The sequence below is a fragment of the Rhinolophus sinicus genome, linkage group LG15 (genome assembly GCF_036562045.2).
Source record: "Rhinolophus sinicus isolate RSC01 linkage group LG15, ASM3656204v1, whole genome shotgun sequence".
NCBI lineage: Eukaryota > Metazoa > Chordata > Mammalia > Chiroptera > Rhinolophidae > Rhinolophus > Rhinolophus sinicus.
The window spans coordinates 14,268,171-14,290,905 of record NC_133764.1 but is presented as its reverse complement, the minus strand read 5'-3'; the positions used below and the strand labels follow the sequence as shown (position 1 = coordinate 14,290,905).

At 45.0% G+C, this 22,735-nt stretch overlaps 1 protein-coding gene across 15 annotated transcripts in view; it reads left to right on the top strand.

Moving 5' to 3' along the window:
• RAP1GAP2 (RAP1 GTPase activating protein 2) overlaps positions 1-22,735 on the top strand; it is a 206,957-nt gene that overhangs the window by 137,588 nt on the left and 46,634 nt on the right. For 10 of the 15 annotated variants that reach the window (XR_002139499.2, XM_019755478.2, XM_019755488.2 and 7 more), the window contains 5 exons: positions 11,427-11,462; positions 15,985-16,029; positions 16,751-16,783; positions 17,149-17,361; positions 18,510-18,613. Coding sequence is in view for 14 of the 15 variants with exons in the window: in XM_019755478.2 (XP_019611037.2) it covers positions 11,427-11,462; positions 15,985-16,029; positions 16,751-16,783; positions 17,149-17,361; positions 18,510-18,613 (431 nt within the window). In the remaining variant the exon portion in view is untranslated. The remainder of the gene's footprint in view (positions 1-11,426; positions 11,463-15,984; positions 16,030-16,750; positions 16,784-17,148; positions 17,362-18,509; positions 18,614-22,735) is intronic. The other 5 variants (XM_019755481.2, XM_074320128.1, XM_074320127.1 and 2 more) reach the window with 1 other exon arrangement.

Genomic DNA, 22,735 nt, shown 5'->3' with positions numbered 1-22,735 from the left:
TAGTGGTGGGGAAAGCTTTCAGTATCATTGAGAATAATGTTAACTGGATTTACTTTTTTTAAAGAACCCTTTATCATGTTGAGGAGGTTCCTTTCTATTCCTAGTTTTCCGAGCGTTTCTTGTCATGAAAGGGTGTTGGATTTTGTCAAGTGCTTTTGCATCAGTTGAGATGATCCTATGTTTTTTTTTCATTCGTTCTATTAATGTGTTGTAATCAACATTGCTTTTCTTATGTTGGTTTTCTTATGTTGAACCAACCTTGCATCCTGGGATAAATCCCACTTGGTCATGGTTTATAACATGCTATTGAATTCAGTTTGCTACTATTTTGTTGAGGATTTTTGCACCTGTGTCTATCAGGATTATTGGTCTGTAATTTTTCTAATTTTTCTTTCATTGTAGTTTTTTAAATACGGTTTTGGTAGTAGTGGCCTCATAGAATGAATTAGGAAGTGTTCTCTCTTCTGTTTTTTGAAAAAGTTTATGAAGGATTGGTGCTAATTCTTTAAATGTTTGGTAGAATTTACCACAAAGCCATCTGGTCCTGGACTTTTCTTTGTTGAAAGCTTTTTTTTTTTTTTTTTTTTTTTTTTTTTAAGATTTTATTGGGGAAGGGGAACAGGACTTTATTGGGGAACAGTGTGTACTTCCAGAACTTTTTTCCAAGTCAAGTTGTTGTCCTTTCAGTCTTAGTTGTGGAGGGCACAGCCCAACTCCAGGTCCAGTTGCCGTTGCTAGTTGCAGGGGGCACAGCCCACCATCCCTTGCGAGAGTCGAACTGGCAACCTTGTGGTTGAGAGGACACGCTCCAACCAACTGAGCCATCCAGGAGCTTAGCGGCAGCTCAGCTCAAGGTGCTGTGTTCAATCTTAGTTGCAGGGGGCGGAGCCCACCATCCCTTGAGGGACTCGAGTAATTGAACCAGCAACCTTGTGGTTGAGAGCCCACTGGCCCATGTGGGAATCGAACCAGCAGCCTACGGAGTTAGGAGCATGGAGCTCCAACTGCCTGAGCCACCGGGCCGACCTGTTGAGAGTTTTTTGATTACTGAATCAATGTCTTTACTTGTTATCCCTTCATTGTTTTACATTCCTTGCCTGTTACCTGTAATTATTTTTTGCATTTTCAAATCCTAGCTTGAGATTTAAACATGAAGCTGCCTAATTTTTAAGAAGACCTATAAAAACCCAGGCATCCTCCTATTCTAACTTACGCTGCCCCATCTCTGCTCTGGCCAGGTTGGTCCCTTGGACACACCACCTACATGAAACACAATTTTATAAGTCAGTGGTTCTCAAAGTGTGGTTCTTGGACCAGGAATATCAGTATCACCTGGGAACTTGTTAGAAATGGAGAGTCTCTGGCCAAGAATTAGAAACGCTATGGCTGGGGCCAGAAACCTGTGTTTTAACAAGCCCTGCAGGTGATTCTGTTGTAGTACCAATGCCATAGGTACCATATTTCCCTGAAAATAAGATCTGGCCAGACAATCAGCTCTAATGCATCTTTTGGAGCAAAAATTAATATAAGTATAGTATAATATAATACCAGGTCTTATATTAATTTTTGCTCCAAAAGACGCATTAGAGCTGATTGTCCTGCTAGGTCTTATTTTTGGGGAAATATAGTAATAGCCTGGCAGCCTCCTGGCCCAAGTTGATGTAACTGAAGGACTCCCAACGGAGGAGTTGTGCTCAGTGTGAGTTCGTGGGAGGGGAGGCCAAAGGAGGAAAAGAGGAGCATGAAGGTAGGATGGGGAAGATGGGCATTGAGACTTGGTTGGGACAGGACCTGTCTCTGGCTGTGACTTACCATTGGGGCATCTGTTGGGGATAGGGTTGGCTGTGCAGGGTGAGGGGTGCAGTCTGTTGCCAGAGCACAGACAGTGCTTGCTAGCAAGGACATGGGCCTGTCCAGCCCTGACGCCCAGGCATAGGACTCAGCCTCCACTGCCTGCTTCATTCTTGTCTTGCTGGGTAGAGTATTTAGTCGTTCATTCAGCAAATGTTTCCTGAGCATCTACTATGTGCCACGCAGTTACCGACCCAGGGATACAGTAGTGGACAAAAGAGCTCTGCCTTTTCTTTTAGTGCCTTTCCAGTGTTTTCTTTGCCTTTCTGTGGGGAACAGCTCAGGTTTTCCTCAGGTCCTGGCAGCCAGGCTGGTGGCCAGCTGGTCTGCATCCTGCCCACCCTGAGGGCCTCTGAGCAGCAGAGCCTGGGCAGTGTGGCATGCACTGTGGTCAGGCAGCTGTGGGACACATCTCACCTGGCTCCCAATGGCGTGTGTGCTGTGCGTTTCCAGCTCCCCCAACTTTCCAGAAAGCTCTTTAAAAATCTCTCCAGAAATCCTTTTCTTTTGGCTGTGGTCCTTCTCCGTGGGGACGAGAGAATTGCTTTGACCCGTTTTCCTCCTCTACCCAGCACTGCCCACTCCACGTCTCCATCCTGTTTTTTGCGACCTGTGTGGGGTGGAAAACACTCTGTCCTCTAGCCTTGTCTTGTGTTTTTAGTGTTTCTGCTTGCTATTGACATGCCTTTGCCCCTTTGCGTGTGTCCTGGCTTTAGGTGGGCAGGGATGAGGAGGCAGGCGCCCCGTGCATGGGGGTGTTTTGTGTTGGGTGCTCTGCCAGGCAGTGCAGACTGGCTCATGTTATCCCACCTCAGCCCTGTGTCGGTGCTGTTATATTATAGGCCTTGCTTCAAGGTCCAGGCGCTCAGACAACGTCATCCTCTGCTGTGAGCAGTGGGTACGTGGCACCTCCTGGGCAGGGGATGTAGAAAGGCTGCTTGCATGTAAACACACTCCTGCCTCCAGGAGGGGAGGCAAGGAGCCCAGAGCTAGGGCAGGTTGCCCAGCAGGGACCTGGTGGGCAGTGGGTGGGTGACAGTGGGTATCAACTTCTCCAACTAGGGTCAGGGAGGAGGAGGGAGTAGGGAGTGTGATGCTGGGGGCCTCCTGAGCTTCGATGCAACAAGGAGGAAAGAACAGGTGGCTGCCCATCTGCAGGGAAAGGCCACATCCATGGGTAGAGCTTCTGTGGGCCAGAGGGAGGCAGGCTGGGCTGCTTCTGGCAAGGGGTGGTGAGAGGGGTGGCAGTGGCCCTCCTACATAGGAACATGCCACGCTTCTGCTGCTTCACTGCCTGGGCAGGGGGCAGCACCAGAGACAGCAAGTAGGGGCATTGGGAAGATTTCTCAAGACTGGCCTTGCAATTCCTGTTCACTTCTGCTCCTGCTACCTCTGACCTCCTCCAGCCTTCTTCCCCCAAGGACTCCTTTGCCCTTTCAAGGGAAGACCAGGCAGTTTCTATATTGGGAGGTGAGGAGGACTGGGACTGAACCCGAACCGAACCCTGGGGCCCAGCCTGCAATTTCCTTGGTGGAGCGCTGGCTCTGTGTGAGTATTTCACGGCCTACTTGACTGGTGTTAAAGCACGGCCCATGGGGAAATGCTGCCCATGGCTCTGATTTGGGTGGCAACAGCTGTTGCTAATAATAAATGAGGCAGCTGAGTGGATGCTGCTACGTATTGATGAGGAGGCCGAATTACATTTCTCTGTGACAATCCGTGCCTGGCTTCCTGATGGAGAGGGATTCCCTTGTAAGGATGCCCCAGGCGGGACTTCCTTCTGTCCTAAAGGGCCTGTGAGGCAACACCAGTGAGTCAGTGAGCATTTACTGAGCGCTTGCTGCGTGCCCTGGGCTGTGCAGCTCTCTCAGGGGGTGTGGACAAGCGTGGCTGGGGCTGCTGTTCCAGGCTGGCCTGAGTCACCCCGCTGCTGGGTGGGAAAGGAGACTCCCTCTTGACCAAGGCTGGAACTGTCCTATTTGAAAGTTCAACCAGTCACTAAAAAGTGGGGCCGGCCCAGCTGAGGCCCGGGTGCCACTGGCTGATTTCTGCTCCGGACACTGTCCCCAGGAACCATCTACCCAGTGCATCACTCAGGGCTGAGGCTGAATCACAGTCCTTTTAGCTCACCACCTGTGCCAGCCCCAGAACCCTGGGGCCTCTTCATTCAGGAAACACAGACCCATTTTTAACAGTAATTTAAACACTGTTTCTGGGAAGACCAATGAAATGAAGGAAAGCTAAGTGTCCTAAATCAGGAAAAGCTAACTATGCTAAAGCTGCTAGGCTGTCTCCCAATAGGACAAGGCTTGCCGAAGGAGCTTTCTCCTAGTCCCTTCTGTCATTGTTATATACCGAACGCTTGCTGTGGACCAGGCCCTGGCTGGGCATCTCTCGTCCATGTTCTCACTTCATCCTCACATGAGCCTTGAAAGACATGTGAGGTTATTTTATTCCATTCCCTGGTGAAGGAATGGAGATTGAGTAACGTGGCTTATGCCACACACCTGGGCAGCAGCAGGCGGCCACTCGCCAGTGGCTTTGACCACTGGACTCTACTGCTCCCTGTATCTTTCTAACTATACCCCAAGCCTCAGTAGCTCTCCACTGCTTTCCAGATTAAGCCTGAATTCCTGGCATTCGTGGTCTCAGGCCTAGACCCCCGCCCTCCTCTCCAGTCTGAGCTTCAGGATGTTGACCTAGAGGTCTCAGTGCAGCCAGGTTGATCCCCTCATTGTTCATCGAATACACATCACGCTTCTCCACCTTCCCACCTTGGTCCACACCGTTACCTGCAATGTCTTCTTCACGCCTCTTTATCAAGTGATTGATTTATTCTTTAAGGTCTTTCTGGGATCCCACCTTTTGCAAGAAGCTTTCCTTAATATGGTGGTTTTAAAATATGCCCGTAAATTCTTTGGTACTTCTCGAGCAGTGGAAACTAATCCCCCACCTCCGCCTCCTGAGTGTGGGCTGGTTGTGCCACTTGCTTCTAAGGAATAGGATCGAGTGGAAATAAGGTGTATGATTTCAGAGACTAGGTCATAAAAGGTACTGTCGCTTCCTCTGTGCTTTTTCCCCTGGGTGCTCGTTCTGAGGGGAGTCGGCTGCCATGTTGTGAGGACACTCAGGCAGCCTACGGAGAGGCCCATGTGATGAGGGACTGCCAACACCTTGTGAGGGAGCCGTCTTGGGAGCAGAGCCCCCGGCCCCAGTCAAGCCTTCAGATGATGCAGCTGCTGTTGGCATCTTACTACAACCACCTGAGAAACCCTGAGCACGAACTGCACAACTAAGCCTCTCTGAAGTCCTGACCCACAGAAATTGTTTTGAGTCACTAAGTTTCGGAGTAATTTGTTACACGGCAGTAGAGAACTAATACACTTGACCTCCTAGCCTGAAGTGCTTCATGTGTTCTCTGGACCTGTGTGGCACTGGTCATCTGTCACGTACCCCAGGACAGCTTTGTCTCAGAACTAAGATCAGTACACTGGAAATTGGGCTCTTGCCTAGTACTTCCAGCGTCCAGTCCATGCCCTGCAGGGGCTTATTAAATTGGAGTGAACTGATTAACCAATACAAGGGCATTGTCTAAAAACACACCTAAAATAATCTTTGATTGCCAGTTTGCATGGATAACAGAGTGAGCTGGTTTTGGGGGTGTTTCAAGAGAGCCTCTGAGTCTGTCATACACAAAGCCAGGGTTAGACCTGAGCATGAATTAGCCTGAATCCAGGGACTTTCTTTGGGCACTGAAGGCTGTGTCCTCATGTCCCTAAACATACCCTGTCATGAAGGTGGGGGAAGGCCCTATAGCAGGGGTTGGGGGAAGCAAAGGAATGCCAAACCTCTACTTATGTGTTGAAGTCTTAAAAACATTGATTAATTGCAAAAATAACATAATTGTAGAAAACTTAAAAAATACTGAAAAGCAAAAAGGAAAAATTTATCCTTAACGTATCACTCATTTAGGCATGTACCCTGCAAGATATGTTTCTCTGGATGGGTGATGTATATATTCATCTATCTATCTATCTATCTATCTATCTATCTATCTATCTATCTATCTATCTATCATCTGCCTACAAACATGTTTTCTCACATTTAATTGAAAATAAAAAAAGGATCATGTTCCCAACTCTATTTTCCTCACTTACCCACGCAGTGTGAATCTTTGCACTAGCAGAATTAGCACAGATCTCCTCTCATAGTATTTTACTGTATGGACATACTCCCATGCAATATTTACTCTTTCCCTCCTTGGTGGATACTTTGGTTGTTTGCACTTTTTTACCTGTAAACATTGTTTCAATAGATATCCTCGTATAAGTATCCTGTGTAGTTGCCCAAATGTTGCTTTAGAGTAAATTCCCGAGAATGGGTTTATTGGACCAAAATATGTGACCATTTTTAAGGCTTTGGATACACAGCACCAAATTGCCCTTCGGAAAGGTTGTACCAGGTACACACTTCTGTATTGTCCTCGTGTCCTTAGCTCCATATCCTTGCCAACACGGGCTTTTCTTTTTAATCTTGGCCAATCTGATAGATGAAAGATGTTATTGTATTATCTTAATTTCTTTAATAATCAGGGAGGTTGGGCACGTTCCTTGTGTTTATTGGTCACTTTGTCTTTCTCCTTCAGCAAATTGTTCATGCCCTTCGCACATTTTTCTGTTTCCTTTACAAAACTTATTTGAAATTTAATTATGCAAGTAATGTAGGTCTACATGCTTGTGGAGTTGGCCGTATATAAAGCAAAAACCTTGGGGTGAGCGGTTAGCTCAGTTGATCAGAGTGTGGTGCTGATAACACCAAGGTTGCCGGTTCGATCCCTGCATGGGCCACGGTGAGCTGCGCCCTCCTTAAAAAAAAAAAAAAAAAAGATTGTTTGTTTTTTTTAGATAAAACAAAACCTCCTTCACCAGTCTCCTCCCCTTCTCCATAGAATCACTTTTTGACAGTGTGAGGTATATTCTTCCATAGTATTTCCTATGCGTTTATATACATACATGTAGGTTACTTTAGGTTTTGTTTTTATAAAATGGGATCATATTTTCTGTATTGTTCTCTGATTTGCCCCCACTCCATACTTAATGTGTCTTGGAGAGCATCTTATTAAACAATACAGATCTATTGCTTTCTTTTTGAATGGCTGCATAGTGTGTTTTTTTCGGAACAGTTTTATTGAGATAATTCATGTACTGTAAAGTCACCCATTTAAAGTGTACAATTCAGTGGTTTTTCGTATATTCACAGAATTGTGTACCATTACCACAATCAATTTTAGAACATTTTCATCACCTCAGAAAGAAACCCTGTACCGTTGAACTATCACCGCCGAAATCTCTCATTTCCCTCAGCCCTAAGCAACCACAAATTTATTTTCTGTCTCTATAGATTTGCCTGTTCTGGACATTTAATAGAGGTGGAATCATATAATATGTGGCCTTTTGTGTCTGGCTTCTTTCACTTAGCATAATATTTTCAAGGCTTATCCATGTTGTGGCAAGTGTCAGTACTTCATTCCTTTTATGATGGCCAAATACTATTCCATTGTATGGCTATGCCACAATTTGTGTTTATTCACAAATCGATGGACATTTGGCTTGTTTCTACTTTTTGGATACTATGACTATTGCTACTATGAACATTGGTGTACATGTTTTTGTGTGGACATATGTTTTTATTTCTCTTGGGGTATATACCCAGGAGTGGAATTGCTAGGTCAAATGGTAACTCCGTGTTTAACTTTTTGAGGAATTGCCAAACTGTTTTCCACAGTGACTGTACCATTTATATTCCCACCAGCAGTATATGATGGTTCCAATTTCTCCATATTCTCACCAACACTTGTTATTATTTGTCTTTTTGGTTATAGCCATTCCAGCGGGTATAAAGTGGTCTCTCATTATGGTTTTGATTTGCATTTCCCAATAACTAATGATGCTGAGCATCTTTTCATGTGTGTGTTGTCTGTTTGTACATCTTCTTTGGAGAAATGTCTATACAAATCCTTTGCTCATTTTTAAATTGAGGTATCTTTTTATTGAGTTGTAAGAATTCTTTGTATATTCTAGATCCAAGTCCCTTATCACACATATGATTTGTAAATATTTTCTCCTATTCTATTGGTTGTCTTTTCACTTTCTTGATAGTGTCCATTGGAGTACAAATGTTTTTAATTTTGGTGAAGTTTAATTTATTGATTTTTTTCCCCTTTCATTGCTTATGTTTTGGGTGTCATATCTAAGAATCCATTGCCAAATCCAAGGTCACAAAGATTTACGCCTATATTTTCTTCTAAGAGTTTTATTATTTTAGTGCTTACATTTAGGTTGTTGATCCATTTTCACTTAATTTGGACCCTGAGATGAGGGTCCAACCTCATTCTTTGTATATGGCTATGCAGGTTTCCCAGCACAATTTATTGAAAAGACTCCATTGAATGGTCTTGGCACCCTTGTTGATAATCAATTGCCCTAAATACACGAATTTATTTCTGGACTCTAAATTCTATTCCATTGATCTGTATGTCTGTTAGTACTGCGCTATCTTAATTACTTTTGCTTTGTAATATTTTGAAATTGTAAAGTATGAATCCTCTACCTTTGTTTTTCTTTTTCAAGAATGGTTTGGCTATTCTGGGCCCCTTGAGTTTCCATACCAATTATAGGATCAGCTTTTCCATTTCTAGAAAGGATCCAGCTGGGATTTTGATAGAGATTGCGTTGATCAGTTGGAGAGTACAGATATCTTAATAATACTGACTCTTTGAATTGTGATCATGGCATTTATTTTCATTTATTTAGAACCCCTTCTTTCCTCAATGTTTTATACTTTTCAGAGTGTAAATTTTGCACTTCTTTTGTTAAATCTACATCCAAGTATTTTTATTCTCTTTTGTTATTGTAATTGGAATTGCTTTCTTAATTTTATTTTTTGGATTGTTCATTGCCAGTGCACAGGAATACAATTCATTATTGTATATTGATCTTATATCATGCAACCTTGCTGAACTCATTTATTATATTAGTTCTAAAGCTTTTTTTTTACAGTGAATTCCTTAGGATTTTCTCTGTATAAGATCACGTTATCTGTGAATAGAAATAGTTTCACCTCTTCCTTTCCAGTTTGGATGCCTTTCATATAATTTTCTTGCCTAATTTCTCTGGTTAGAACATACAGTACTATGTTAAATGAAAGTAGGGAGAGTGCATATCCTTGTCTTGTTCCTTACCTTATGGGCAAAGTATAGTCTTTCATTATTAGGTATGATATTAACTGTGGGTTTTTGTAGGTGCACTTTGCCATGTTGAGAAACTTCCTTTCTATTCCGACTTTGTTAAGTGTTCTTTTTTCAATCAAGAAAGGGTTTTGGATTTGTCAAATGCTTTCTCTATGTCTAGTGAGATGATAATGCAGTTTTTGCTTTTTATTTTATTTATATGGTGTATTACATTCATTGATTCTTGGATATCCAACCAATCTTGCATTACTGGGATAAATCCCACCTGGTCATGCTGTATAATTCTTTTTATATGTTGCTGGATTCAGTTTGCTACTGTTTTGTTGAGAATTTTTGCATCTATGTTCATAAGCTATATTTATCTGTAGTTTTCTTTTCTTGTGATGTCTTTGGTTTTGGTTTTAGGATAATACTAGCCTCATAGAATAAGTTGGGAAGTGTTCCCTCTTCTATTCTTGGAAGAGTTTGTGGGGAATTAACATTAATTCTTTAAATTGTAGAATTCACAAGTGAAGCCATCTGGACTGGTCTTTTCTTTGTGGGTAGTTTTTTGATTACTAATTCAATCTATTTATTAGGTCTTTTTAGATTTTCTATTTAGATTTTCTATTTTTTCCTGAGTCAATTTTGATAGTTTGTGTATTTCTAGGAGTTCACCATTTCATCAAAGTTACCTAATTTGAGTTTTCATGATATTTATATTTTATTCTATGAATGTAGCTTACTCTAACCAATTTCCTATAGATTGACATTTAAGTTGTTCCCATTTTTTTAATGTTATAAACAATGCAGCAATGAACATCTTAATGTATCTTATCTTTGTGATTGTATTGTATCTATCTCTGTGTATATGTGCAAGTGTGTTTATAGTATAGATGTCTAGAAGTGGAATTGCTGCCTCAGAGGTCTGTGTATTTAACCTGTTGATTGTTTCTGCAGCCCTTGTTCTCTTTCTGTTTGTCTTTCTAGACTTATTGATATGTGTGCGTACTTTATGTCTAGTAATCTTGGTCTCCTGGAGACTGGAGTTTGGAAGAACGCACAGAGCAAGTGGTAGGATAGGTTTGGGAGCTGGGGGTTTGGTGGCTGCCTCTGGTCCAGGGTGTGTGATGGGGGGTGCGCCATGCGTGTCCTCAACTCTGTACATTCACACATGGGGTTTTGAGACCCTGGAGGTTAAAGACTCTGCCTCTGACAGGCCAGCTTTGGCCTAGGAAAGTTCATTTAGCACCCACAGCAGGGCGAAGTCTCCCCAGGTGACTTTACAAGGGTGCTTCCCTTGGAGGTTCTCTTCTGAGGAGTCTGAGGGCAGCGGGAGCTCCAGGGAGTCCTGGCCGTTGGTGCCCGCAGAGGAAGGGAGTGTTTGAAGAAGTGACAAGGACACATGTGGTCCTTCTTATCACTGCTTCCTTTTCTCTCCTATTCACCTGGGAGCTGTCTGTCCCGGGCACTCTTTAACTCATGGCTTGCCAGTGCCCTGATGTGGGCAGTGGTGTTAGGACAGGAAAGTGTGGCTCTTTCCACGGAATGGGGAGTGGGGAAACTTCTGAGGGACCTCTGCATGGGTTTTGTTAAGGCAGCACTTTCAGCCCCCCACCCCTCCATTCTACTTCCTTTTTTCTCCTATTGGTCTTACCTGGAGTTACAAAGGTGGCACCAAAGTAGGTTAAAGGTTTGGACTTAGGTAGTTTGAGATTTTAAAATAACCCACGCAGGCCATTCAATGGCTTTCAGGCTTTGCTTCCCAAGCTCTAAGATCCCAAAGAGGTGCCTTGGGGGCAGGGGACGGGGCAGGCAGAGGTTGACACATCCAGGGCTCAAGCCCCACAGCTGCCCTGGCCAGCGCGGCTCTGCTCTTGCTGTTTTTGTGTATTGGCGTTCTAAGTTAGATTTTGAAGGAGGAGTTAGAAGGGCTGTGATGGCACCACATTTGGAAAACTGCCCTGGTGGACATCTTAGCCCCACTGTTGGATTGAAAACATCCCAAACATGTATCCTGCTGGAGGCTGAGTCCCGGGCCCACAGGCCTTTTGGGGAACTTAGCTTTTCCCAGGGGCCCTACAGGCTCCTCTCTCTTGACAGAGACAGAGTGGCTGCTCTCTCCAGGGCCATTTGCCAGCCAGTATGTTTTGTTGTTGTTGTGTGGGGTGTTCTGGCCCTCCAGCCCTGCAAAAGCAAAATCAAATTATCTTCACTCTTTATCCAAATTAATTTTGTCCCTGGGGAAGTCCTGGCTAAGCTTCCAGATGGTTGGTGAGGAGGTTTTCTCAGCAGACCCCCGGCTGATGCCCTGTCTTTCTCTCACTATCTTCTTTGTGTCTTTCAGTCGGCGGAGTTCTTTGAGATGTTGGAGAAAATGCAGGTGAGTATCCCCAAAGTGGGGAAGCCGAGTCCTGGGTGGAAGGTGCTGCAGTGACCTTGAGGGTCACAATACCAGGCGAAACTCAGGGGACCTTGGAGGGAGGGCAGAGAAGAGAGAACTCAAGTCCCGATGGCCTGGACAACCTGAGGCCATTTCCATATTGAGTGGCACAGACGATTTTGGGAAGGCTCCTGCCTGAAGAACAGGGAGAAGATAAACGACTTCAGAACTACACAGAAGAGCAGATGGGGTGTCATCAGCCCCACTGATGTGGGAAGGGTTTGAGAGGGTCTGTTGTGCCTGTAATGGGTAGGCAAGAAAGCCTGAAAAGGAAAGCCCCTTCTTAGGGAAGTTATCTTGTGTCTGGAAGGCAGAGTGGTAGGTAAGAGATGGACCTGAGTTCGAATCCTGCAACTAACACTTGCTTGCCAAATTCCTTCCCTTTTCTAAGCCTCTCACTCCTGTTTTTTGTCTACTCACAGCACTGTTTGTACCTCACTGTGACACCAAATGTGTGGTTGTTTCCCCCCACCCAACAATTCTGTGACACCAGCTGAGTGTCCTATAATTCTGACACTGTCTACCTGTAGTGTCAGATCCCACGGGGTAAGGGCTCTGCCCCACAAGACTGCCCCCACTTCAGTGCCAGTCCAGCTTGTCACCTGTGCTTCCGATCAACTGTGAATTGGGAGTTCCCATGATCCTCCTCTTCCAGTTTGATTAATTTGCTGGAGTGGCTCACAGAACTCAGGAAACTGTTTACTTGCTAGATTACCAATTTGTTGTAAAAGGATATGACTCAGGAGCAGCCGGATGGAAGAGATGCATAGGGCAAGGCATGTGGGAAGGGGCCCAGAGCTTCCATGCTCTCTGAACACACCACTCTCCCAGCACCTCTGTCTGTCCACCAGCCCAGAAGCTCTCTGAATCCTGGCCTTCTGGGTTCTTGTGGAGGTTCCATTACATAGGCGTGATTCCTTAAACCATTGGCCCTTGGTGATTGATTGAACCCTCCAGCCCCTCCCCTCTCCTGGGAGGTTGGCTGTGGGTGGCAGTGAAAGTTCCAACTCTCTGATGATTATGGTTGGTTCCCTTGTTGACCAGGTCCCCATCCTTAGGGATGTCCCAAAAGTCACCTTACTAATATAAACTGATCAGTAACACCCCTTTTACCTTTATGGTTCTTGAGCGATTTTAGGAACCAAGGACAAAAGGCCAAATACTGTAAGAAAAATGCTCCCAAATATTCCCATTGCTCTTATCACTTAGGAAATTCCAAGGGTTTTAGGAATTCTGTGCCAGGAATGGGATGAAGACCAAAATATAAGTTTCTTATTATAAAATCACAATATCACAGGCTCTATAAATAAGCAAGAATAAAAATACCCACTTACATGGTTGCTAGGATGAAATGAGATAATATATGTAAAAACTTCGTAGGCACAGAATAGAAATCAGTGTTCAGTGTGGATTTGGGGGCCTTTATAATTATTCCCCACCAAGGGGTCAGGGCTGACAGGTAAGACCTATTACCCTAGGGAATATGGGGAGAAGTCCAGAAGGTTAATTGATACAGGTGGAAAGAGCGGGAAGAAGATATTGATAGTATATATATTTTAAGCACTTGTCTGGAGTCAGAGATTGACAGATGTTATCTCATTTCTTCCTGACAAGTCCCTTAGGAAGTAGGTATCTTAATATCATCATCCCCATTTCACAGGTGAGAAAACAGGCAGAGATATTGCATAAAACACTCAAGGGCTCGTGGCTTGTCAGTAGCTTCAGAGCCAGAAGGCTTAGCCATTCATTGTATTATGATGCATTTTACCCTAAGCAGATGCTCCAGGCTCAAGCAAGGAAGATTCTGTAGGAATGGTCTGGAAGGTATAGGAGGAGAGGCACATAGGGTGCCCACTGCAGTCCTGAGATGCAGGTGGAGCTGCTGACAGGGCTTCTGCTGTGAGGGAGTGAGGTCCTTATGGGAAAGCTGGGTTTCTCTAAGGATGGGGAAGGGGAGGGACTGTTTGAGGGAAAAATATTAGTAGTAGTTATGTCATTATCATGAGCAAGTTATTAAGATTCTCCTCTGTGCCCAGCAGTGTATGGACTCCAAATGAATTTTATATGCATTTATATGCATTTAGGGAACTTACAGTCAGGTTGAGGAAACAGGAATGGCATGTGCCTTGACAGCGAGTGGTGGGAGACCGTGCATAATTAAATGCTTAGTTGCCTGGAGTAAAGCTGGTGTTTTCACCCCAAGCCCATGGAATCATGGCACTCCGGCAAGCTGGCAGGGGTTGTGGCGGCTCACCCTGTCCTCACCCTGCCTTCTCTCTGGTTGCTCCCACCATCCACCCATCCGTCACCCCCAGTTGGAGCACCCTGACGCCCCGCCCCTACAGAGGGCTTCTCTGTTGGAAGCCCCACGTGCCCAGCCTCATATTGTTCTGTTGTTTTGAGGCTCCAGGGCTTGCCTGCTTCCTAGATTGGGAGCCTCTGAAGGGCAGGACTCTTGTGTTTCGCTCCCTCCTCATTTCCACGGCAGCCGACGCCACAGGTGGTTTGCCAGTTCCGTCTCAGTTGAGACCGCTGGGGCCTGAAATCAGAGTCCCGGTGTTTAGGTCCCTACCACGGGCTCACTGGGCCCCAGCCCTGGTTTCCAACTCCGCTGTATGTGGGAAACTCACGTATGGGGAACCGGTGGGGATGAAGCGGGTGGCGGGGCCCGATTCTGGCCTTGAGTAGTGGGTGCTGTCTGTCCTCACGCTGCAGTTGTGGAGACTGAGGCTCTGCAGTCAAGTGTCCTGGGTGCTCTGCGAGTTGTGAGGAGCTGAAACTAAGACCCAGGACTTCTGAGCCCCAGCCCGAGAGTTGAGGAATTTGAAGAAGCGCCCAGCTCCTGTGAAACAACAGGAGTTACATGCACAGTGTGGCGTCCCCTCCATCCTGGGTTCCAATTGTTACCCGGACACTCTCTAGCTAAGTGGCTGGGTAAAGTCACTCTACCTCTCTGAGCCTCAGTTTCTTCATGGCAGGGGAAAGGGAGGTAGTGACAATACTTATTGTAAAGGATGACACACACAGGGGAGAGGGCCCAGTGCTGGGTGGCGGCTCTGACGTGGGGGAGGGGTGGCAAGGAGGTTTGTTCTTCTGCCCAGGGGCTGTTCCCAGGCTGGCATGACTAATGCAGGACAAACAAAACACACTTCTGACATCACCCACCTCCCCATCCGCCCAGTTTGCCTCCCTGGATAAGGTCTACAAGGCCACCCAGGTGGTTTTCTTCCTGTGTGGGGAGAGGAGTACCTGTCCGGTAGGAAGGGCCCCCCACACCCAGCTGAACAATGCTTTGGGGTGACTCAGCCTGGAGCAGCCAGAGTCTAAATCTGCCCAGTGAACAGGAACCCTGGGCCCTGCGGGCTGCCAGATATGGTCAGATGGCATCAAATCCAGGCCCCGCCACTTACTAGCTGTGTGACATTAGGCAAGCAACTTCCTCCCTGGGCCTCAGTTTCCTCATTGGTTCAAATCCCACTGTGTTATATCATGATTAGGCAGCCGCTGCTTCCGGACTCTCTTCTTTCCAGAGGGGATCTGTTTCTCCTAGTTGTCCCACCATCTCCTACCCTCTTTGGATTTACTCAGATTAGCTTGGGAACAGCATGTGCTCTCCTCCCACAAAACCCAGTTGTCAGAACTTGACTATAGGACCACTGGACAAGTGCTGCTCCCGAGCAGTGAATTTTCCAGATCCCTGCAGGGGAACCCTTTTAATCCAGGCCCAGTCATGGTGTCTGATCCTTGCAGTGATGTATCGGTGAGGTGGGAGGGTGGGTGTTAGAATCTTTCTTTCACAGATGAAACTATGGAGGCTGCAAAAGGCTCAATGTTGTCAGGGTCACCAATAGTAAGACAGTGGCAGAATTGACCAGACCCAGACTGGTGCGTCCTCCTATCAGGGAGGGCATGGTGCTGCTGTGGCATGACCTCCAGAGTGCTAGCTCTGACCCCCACAGACATGGGTTCCCATTCTGCCTCTTGCCTCATCTTCTGAGAGCCTGGAGGAGATATTTCAACACCAGGATGATAATCCTGCCTACCTTGTGATAATAATAACTCCTAGCTTTTACTATATACCAATCACTCTTCCAAGGACTTAACACGTTATCCACATTTAACCTTCACCACTACAGTAGGTCCCATTATTGTTCCCATTTTACAGATGGGAACACTGAACCACAGAGTGGTTTTTGTGACTTGCCCAAGGTCATAAGTTTGTAAGTGGCTGTGTTGGGATTGAAACCCCAGTGGTCTGGCTGTGCTGGTGCCTTGCCTGGGTTGCTATGAGGTCTGAGTGTGACAAGGTGTGCGACCTGTAAGGGTCTCAGCACACAGCTGCTGTTCTTGTTATTACTGACCCCCAGCTAAGGCAGGTGATCTCAAGGGATTTCTCCTTTCTTTGGCCCCTGTTTTGTGTGACCCTTGCTTTTCCATGGATCCTCTTTCCTTGTTTCTGCAGGGGATCAAGCTTGAAGAGCAGAAGCCAGGACCCCAGAAGAAGAAGGTGGGCTGGGTGGGTGAGGTGGCAGCCAGGTGGGCCTGGTGAGGCGGCCGGGTGAGAGGAAGGTAGGGGGAGCGCCTGGCATGCTGGGGGCCGCTGTTGTACACTGTCTGATTTTTACCAAGAGACACATAAGTGGCTGCACCTGTGTTGACTGGGACGTAGTGGGCAGCAAAGCTGGGTGGGGTGGAGGCCTGAGGGGAGACCTGAGGCTATGGCTTGGCCTGGGTCCTCTGTACCCACTCCTGTGAGCGAACCACACACAGCATTTAGGGGTGTCGGGCTCTGTGCTCTGGGCTCCAGCAGGAATCAGGCAGCTTCAAGTCCATTTCTGAGGCCCAGAGTGCAGTTCCATAGTTGGAGGTCAGGCCCCTTGCCTGGACCGTGTGCTGGGTGGAACCAGGGGTTAGCTTCCTGTTGGAGCCTCCTAGGGTGAGAAACTGCTGTTAGGAGGGGTGTGAATTTCAGTGTCTCTGTGTTCTGCATCTTCCTTCTTCTGTGTATTGCATCTTCAGCTGGCTGGTTTGCGCTCAGGTTCTGTCAGTTTGGGGAAGAACGCCAGGGAAGCCAGATCCCAGAACTGCCCCTAGGCTGTTTGTCCTGGTGCAGCCTACCAGGCTCCCCAGTGCGCCCTGTCCCCAGACTGGGGAGAGGGAAGGGAAGTAGTGATCAAACTTCTGGGCACTGCTGGGACTAACGGTGGCATTGTTGGCTTGTCTTGCAGGATGACTATATCCCGTATCCCAGCATCGATGAGGTAGGAGCCCCCTGGATCCTGTCTCAGGGGCGAGGCTGGGGGCACTGATGGTGAGGGTCCCTGTCTCGCCCCACGTGGAAGAGAACCTGGGGCCTGAGGCCTCTTCCCCTTTATGACCTCAGCTTTTCCAGGTTTAAACTGGGAGTACCAGTCTAGGCCTTGCAACCCTGGGGCTGCAGGGCCGGTAAAGCTGGAAATGTTGTGACACTGAGAGGAGGGGGTTCCTGTTTTTGCCTTTGGCTTCGGATACTGGGACCCCCTTATTGGGGCAGCTCAGAGGTGGTGGGACACCAATTATGGGGTCGCTCCCCTCCCCCTGAAGGCCCAGGGCAGACTTCAGTGTGTGATCCTCCCTCTGCTTCCAGGTTGTGGAGAAAGGAGGCCCGTACCCCCTGATCGTCCTGCCCCAGTTTGGGGGCTATTGGATTGAGGACCCGGAGAACGTGGGCACACCGACCTCCCTGGGCAGCAGCATCTGTGAGGAGGAGGAAGAGGACAGCCTCAGCCCCAACACCTTTGGCTACAAGCTCGAATGCAAGAGCGAGGCCAGGGCCTATCGCAGGCACTTCCTAGGGAAGGTGAGGCTGAGGGGCCCTGGGTGAAAAGAGCTGCCAGTGTGGGACTCTGCACGGGGAACCCAGCGATCCTCTCCGGTGCCTCTCTCTCTGTTTCCGTTCCTTTCTCGTCCTGTCCCCCTCCTTGCTGCCTACCTCTGTCCTCCTTGGAGAGGACTGACTGGTTCTGCTCTTGGGCAGGGGGATAGAGGGTGTGCAGAAGTCTGGAACGCTCAGCGTGGTGGGTCCTTGTGGGGTTCACCCCGAGAAAACGTTCTAGGAGGTGACGGAATGGGTAGTATTTGGGTGGAAGGAAAAATGTGTTCTCACACCTTGGAAGTCTCTATTTCCATCTAAATCGTACAAATCTCTCATGCCCTCACTCAAGCAGGTCAGGTGCTTGTCCCGGGTGATGTGTTGTGAGCCTCTGGTTGCTTAACAGTGACAGTTACATTTCTTTAAATATATCCTGCCCTTCAGACTTACCAGGTTTCAGAAGTCCCAAGGGCAGAGTCTGGAAGTCTCCAGCCTGAGGCAGCTTTTCTGAGTCTCACAGGGAGGAGACAGATAAGTCTCTCCTCCCCGAGCTCATTAAAATGCAGATTCCAGGGCCCCACCTCATATGGCAGGTCTGAGGTGGGCTCCCTGAGCCAGGGTGAGGCCCACTGTCCAGAGACCGCCCTGCTTCACTTGGGTGGATGTGCCAGGGTTCCCTCCTAGCTTTCTTCTCACAAATAGTCTGAATTGGTGGGGGCTGCGCCCTGGGAGCAAGGAAGTAGACCTGGTGTCAGATGTGGGTTTGAACCCTGGATCTGTCACCTGCTAGTTGTGTGACCCTGAACAGTTACTTAACCTCCCCGAACATGGTCTCCCCATCTGTGAAATGGGGATGATGATAGTCTCTCCCCCATAAAGTCGTGGTCTGGTTAAAGGAGATAATAGGTGGTAAGCCCTTAGCCCCGCTCCTGCCACATCCTGCGCACTTGGCAGTTGGAACCCATGACTCTGATCCTTCTCTTCCTCCCTCCTCCTCATCGTCATCAGTAGCGGCCTTCAGCAGCAGCATCCTTCGCTTCCTCCTTCCTGTGGGGCTTCTCAGCCAGGAGGTGATTTTGGGGGCCATGCCTGGAAGGTCCCCCTCTTCCTCGCTGACACCTGATTTCTGTTTCTAGGATCATCTGAACTTTTACTGTACCGGCAGCAGTTTGGGAAACTTGCTTCTGTCCATCAAGTGCGAGGAGGCCGAGAGCATTGAGTACCTTCGGATCATTCTCAGGTAGGGCGGCTGCACTGCTGGAGGCCACACCCCTGGTGGTGGGGACCCAGAAATACCAGTCTGGCCAGTGGGATGTGGGTGTGGCGGGGGGTGAGTGGGGGATAGACCAGCTGGAATCCTGCGGCTGTGTGCAAGGTGCCAGGCAGGGAGACAGGTGTTTATACCAGCTGGCTGGTTGCGGGAGTCAGAGTGCTATCCTGGTCTCACGATCACCTAGACCGGCCTCTCTTGCCGGGGACCATGGCTCTGGGGAGGATGGGAAGAAAAAGTCAGTGTGGCTCATCCTGCTGAGACACAGCTCCAGAGCGTCCTGGGAGAGGGTTTGCCAGAACACTGTCAACGGGAGAAATAGATCCCAAAGCATCTGTTCCCCAAGATGGATTGATGGTCACGACAGGAGCAGTGATTTATAGCTAAGCCAGGGACTTCTCTCAAGGGCAGGAACTGGAACTGCTTTCTATTTGGTTCGACTAACATGCTGTGTGGAACCTCCTTTATAAGCACTGGGGATGAAGGGATGACCGAGCTGTGGTCACTGCCTTCTAAAGGTTTATGGTCTAGTGGGAGAGAAAAGCAGAGGATTGTAATATGTGTCACTGGTATTATTTAAGCAACATGCACAGGATACTGTGAGAGCACAGAGAGCCTGTGTCTTATTTCTCTGTGTCCCTGGTGGGCTGGAGGAGCCAAGAGGGCAAGTGTGAAGGCCGAGGGCTGGTACTTAGCTGTGAAACTGTGAAGCTCCCAGTCCCTATTTGTGGAATCTAAGTAGAAGTCCTTGAAGGTATTTGGAAAAGAACAATAACATTTTTTTTCCTGCCCTAATATTGAGGTAAATATGGGAAGGGACAGGGACACATAGCCCAGCTATGAGAGAGATGGAGTGGTACCAGGAAGTTGTCAGTGCCCATCCAATCTTGGCTTGCTTTTTTAATCAGAAAGGGAGCAATTTTCTTTACTGAGGTTCACCTGGCTAGAAATCATATTTGCAAGGCACGGAAGAGTCAAGTAAACCACTACAGCCTATCTATGAGGGAGTAAAGCTGGATCTCCATTTCTAGTAAGATTTTGAGCTAGGTGAACCTCTGTAAAGAAATTACTTCCTTTCTTAATAAAAATTAGACCCAGATGGGGTAGGATATCTGAGTAAGATGAAAGAAAAGACAATAGATAAAATGAGGCAACAGAATGAGATGAAAAATCTCATTGCTGGTTAAATTAAGGAAATAAGAAAACTGAAAATGGTGAAAAAGAATTTTAAATGGCAGTAGAAGTAGTAAAGAACAGAATCTACTTTGTGGAAAACACAGTAATATTGAGAACATGCTTCAGAAGCTCTCACATAATTTAAAAGAAAACATAACTTTAAAATGATGAGCAAAATTATAATGAATATGGAGAACAGAGAGCAGGAATTAAATGTGGATAATTGACGTTTTTAAGCTGATTGAAGACTTAAATCTGCAGATCAAAATGACTCATCCAATATCAGAGAAAATCAGTGAAAGAAAACCAGTAGCTGGACATATTTTGATGAAAATTTAATATTCCATGGGTATAAAATCACTGAATGAAAACATCCCAAATAATAAAAACAAAGAAAACATACACATATAGAAAAAGATGAAAAATAAAGGAATCATAAATAAATAAATATGATAGTAGAAGTAAGTCTGTCTGAGTACAGAGCTGACGTATAATAAATAGTGAGTTAAATTCCACTATTGAACAGAAAGATTCTCAGTTTGGGTCATCCCTCAAAAACAACAACAACAATAGCAACAAAAACAACAACAAACAACAAAAAAAAACCCCAATCAATCCATATTTTATTAAAGAAAGTAGCTCAGTATATTTAAAATGAAAAGTATTGAGAAAAAGTTATAACAATCAAATACGAAAAGAAAGCAGAGTTGGCAATATTAATATGGAAAACTAGAATTCAAGGCAAAAAAGTTTTCAGTGTGATAAAGAGGGTTATTCATGAGATGAAATCCACAAAGATATCTGATGAGCCTTTTTGTTATAGTATATATTATAACATAATGTGTATATACAATGATACATATATATCATTGTATATATACATATATACAGTGTATATGTATATATAGTGTGTATATATACATATATAATTAAAATATGGAGAAATTCACAGAATACAATTGTAGTGGTATCTTCTTATCATAGATTAACTAGGATAGGAAATGAGAAGATGTGGATAATTTTAATATTTATGTCAATTATACATATTTATTTTTGTGTGTATCTATATTTAGCTATCAAGCTTTGATCCTCTGAGATTTCTGCTTCTTTTCAACTGCTTATGGAATATTTTTACAAATTGATTGTAAGGTATATTAGTGGTTTTCTGTGAATCTGCTACAAGTGTGTCATCTTGGAGCTTTAAGGCAAAACAAAGCGAAACACCAGAAACAAGACCCAGACTTCTAGGCGCCAATCATTTAAAAAGCTATGCAATATATAGATGATGTATTATAGAATTGTACACTTGAAACCTTTATAATTTTACTAACCAATGTCACCCCAATAAATTTAATAAAAATTAATAAAAAATAAAAAGCAATAAAAATTTAAACATATGTATATATTTGAATATAAATGTGTAAGGTATACAAAGACATAAATAATAATATATATTCCTATTTCCTCCTTATTTCTAGCATTGTATAGAACATATTGTTCTGTAACTTGCATCTCTTAGCAATATATCTAAAACCCCTTCCATATGTACATAAAGAGCATCTTAATTCCTTTTACTGTGGCATAGTATTTCGTTACATGGATGTGAAATAATATATTTAATGGATCTCCTATTAATGGCAACGCTCAGTATTTTGGTATCACACATAATGCTGCAATGAATAACCTTGTACAAATGTCAATTTGTATGGATTAAAATAATTCTCAGAAGTGACACAGCTGGGTCAAAATATAAACAGTTGTATTTTAATAGATTTGCCCAATGGCCTTCGATAGGAAGTCTGTAAATTTGAACTTTTACCAGTAATGTATCAGAGTGCCCATTTTTCCAAAGCCTCTTCAACAGAGTATTTGGTCAAACACTTGGATTTTTGCCGATCTGATAGGTGAAAATGGAGTTTAAGTATCGTTTAAATTTACAATAATTTTACTGAATTACGTTGAGCATGTCTTCATACTTTTAAGGGCCTCACGTGTTTATTTTCTGTGCACTTTCTGTTCGTAAACTTGGCTCCTTTTCTATTAGTCCAAATTTCTATTTTTAAAAATCTTGCAGATAATTCTTGATAGCAGGTAGATTTAGGAACCAGTCTTATAAGGCACAAAGTAAATCTAAATAAGTTTCAAAAAGCAGACATTTTGCCCAATATATTTGCTTACAGTGTGACACTAAAACCGGAAATTAATAACAAAATCATGTTTAAAAAAACCTTCTTACCCACTTAGAAATAAACAGTCTCAACACTTTCCTAAATAACTACTGGGCCAAAGAGAAACTCAAACCTGAAGAGTTTTATAAACATATTTATAGAATATTTACAAAATAATGGCATTTATAATATTACATATAAAAACTTATGGGTTGTGTCCAAAGCTGTACTTAGAGGAAAATTAATTTTCTTAAATAATTTCTTATTAAATGTGCAAGAATGATGTTTGCAAGTTGTTAAGGTGGTGGTTGTTAGCAACTTCTCTGTGCTTCAGTTTCTTTATCTGTGAACTGCGATGGTAGTATCCACCTTAAAACTATTGAATGCTTATTATGTGCTAGAGCCTGATACACTATAGCTACTCAGCACGGGTAGCTTCTGTTATTATCAATATTATTATCTAAAGAAAATAAGAGGAAGGAATTGACAAAGATTAAGGCCAAAATAAATAAATGAGAAATAATAAGAACACGAGTCTTGATAAATAAATCTAGGCTATAGATTTATTTATAGCATAGAAAAAGATATACTTCTTTTGGGAGAACAACACAATAACCAAGTAGGTAACTAGCCAGTCAAATGTAGATGAACTGAGAAAATGAAAATACCCAAAATTAGGCATTAGAAAAGGCATGTAACCACAGAGGTGAAGAAAATTAAACAATTACTAATAGATGTTATATTCAAT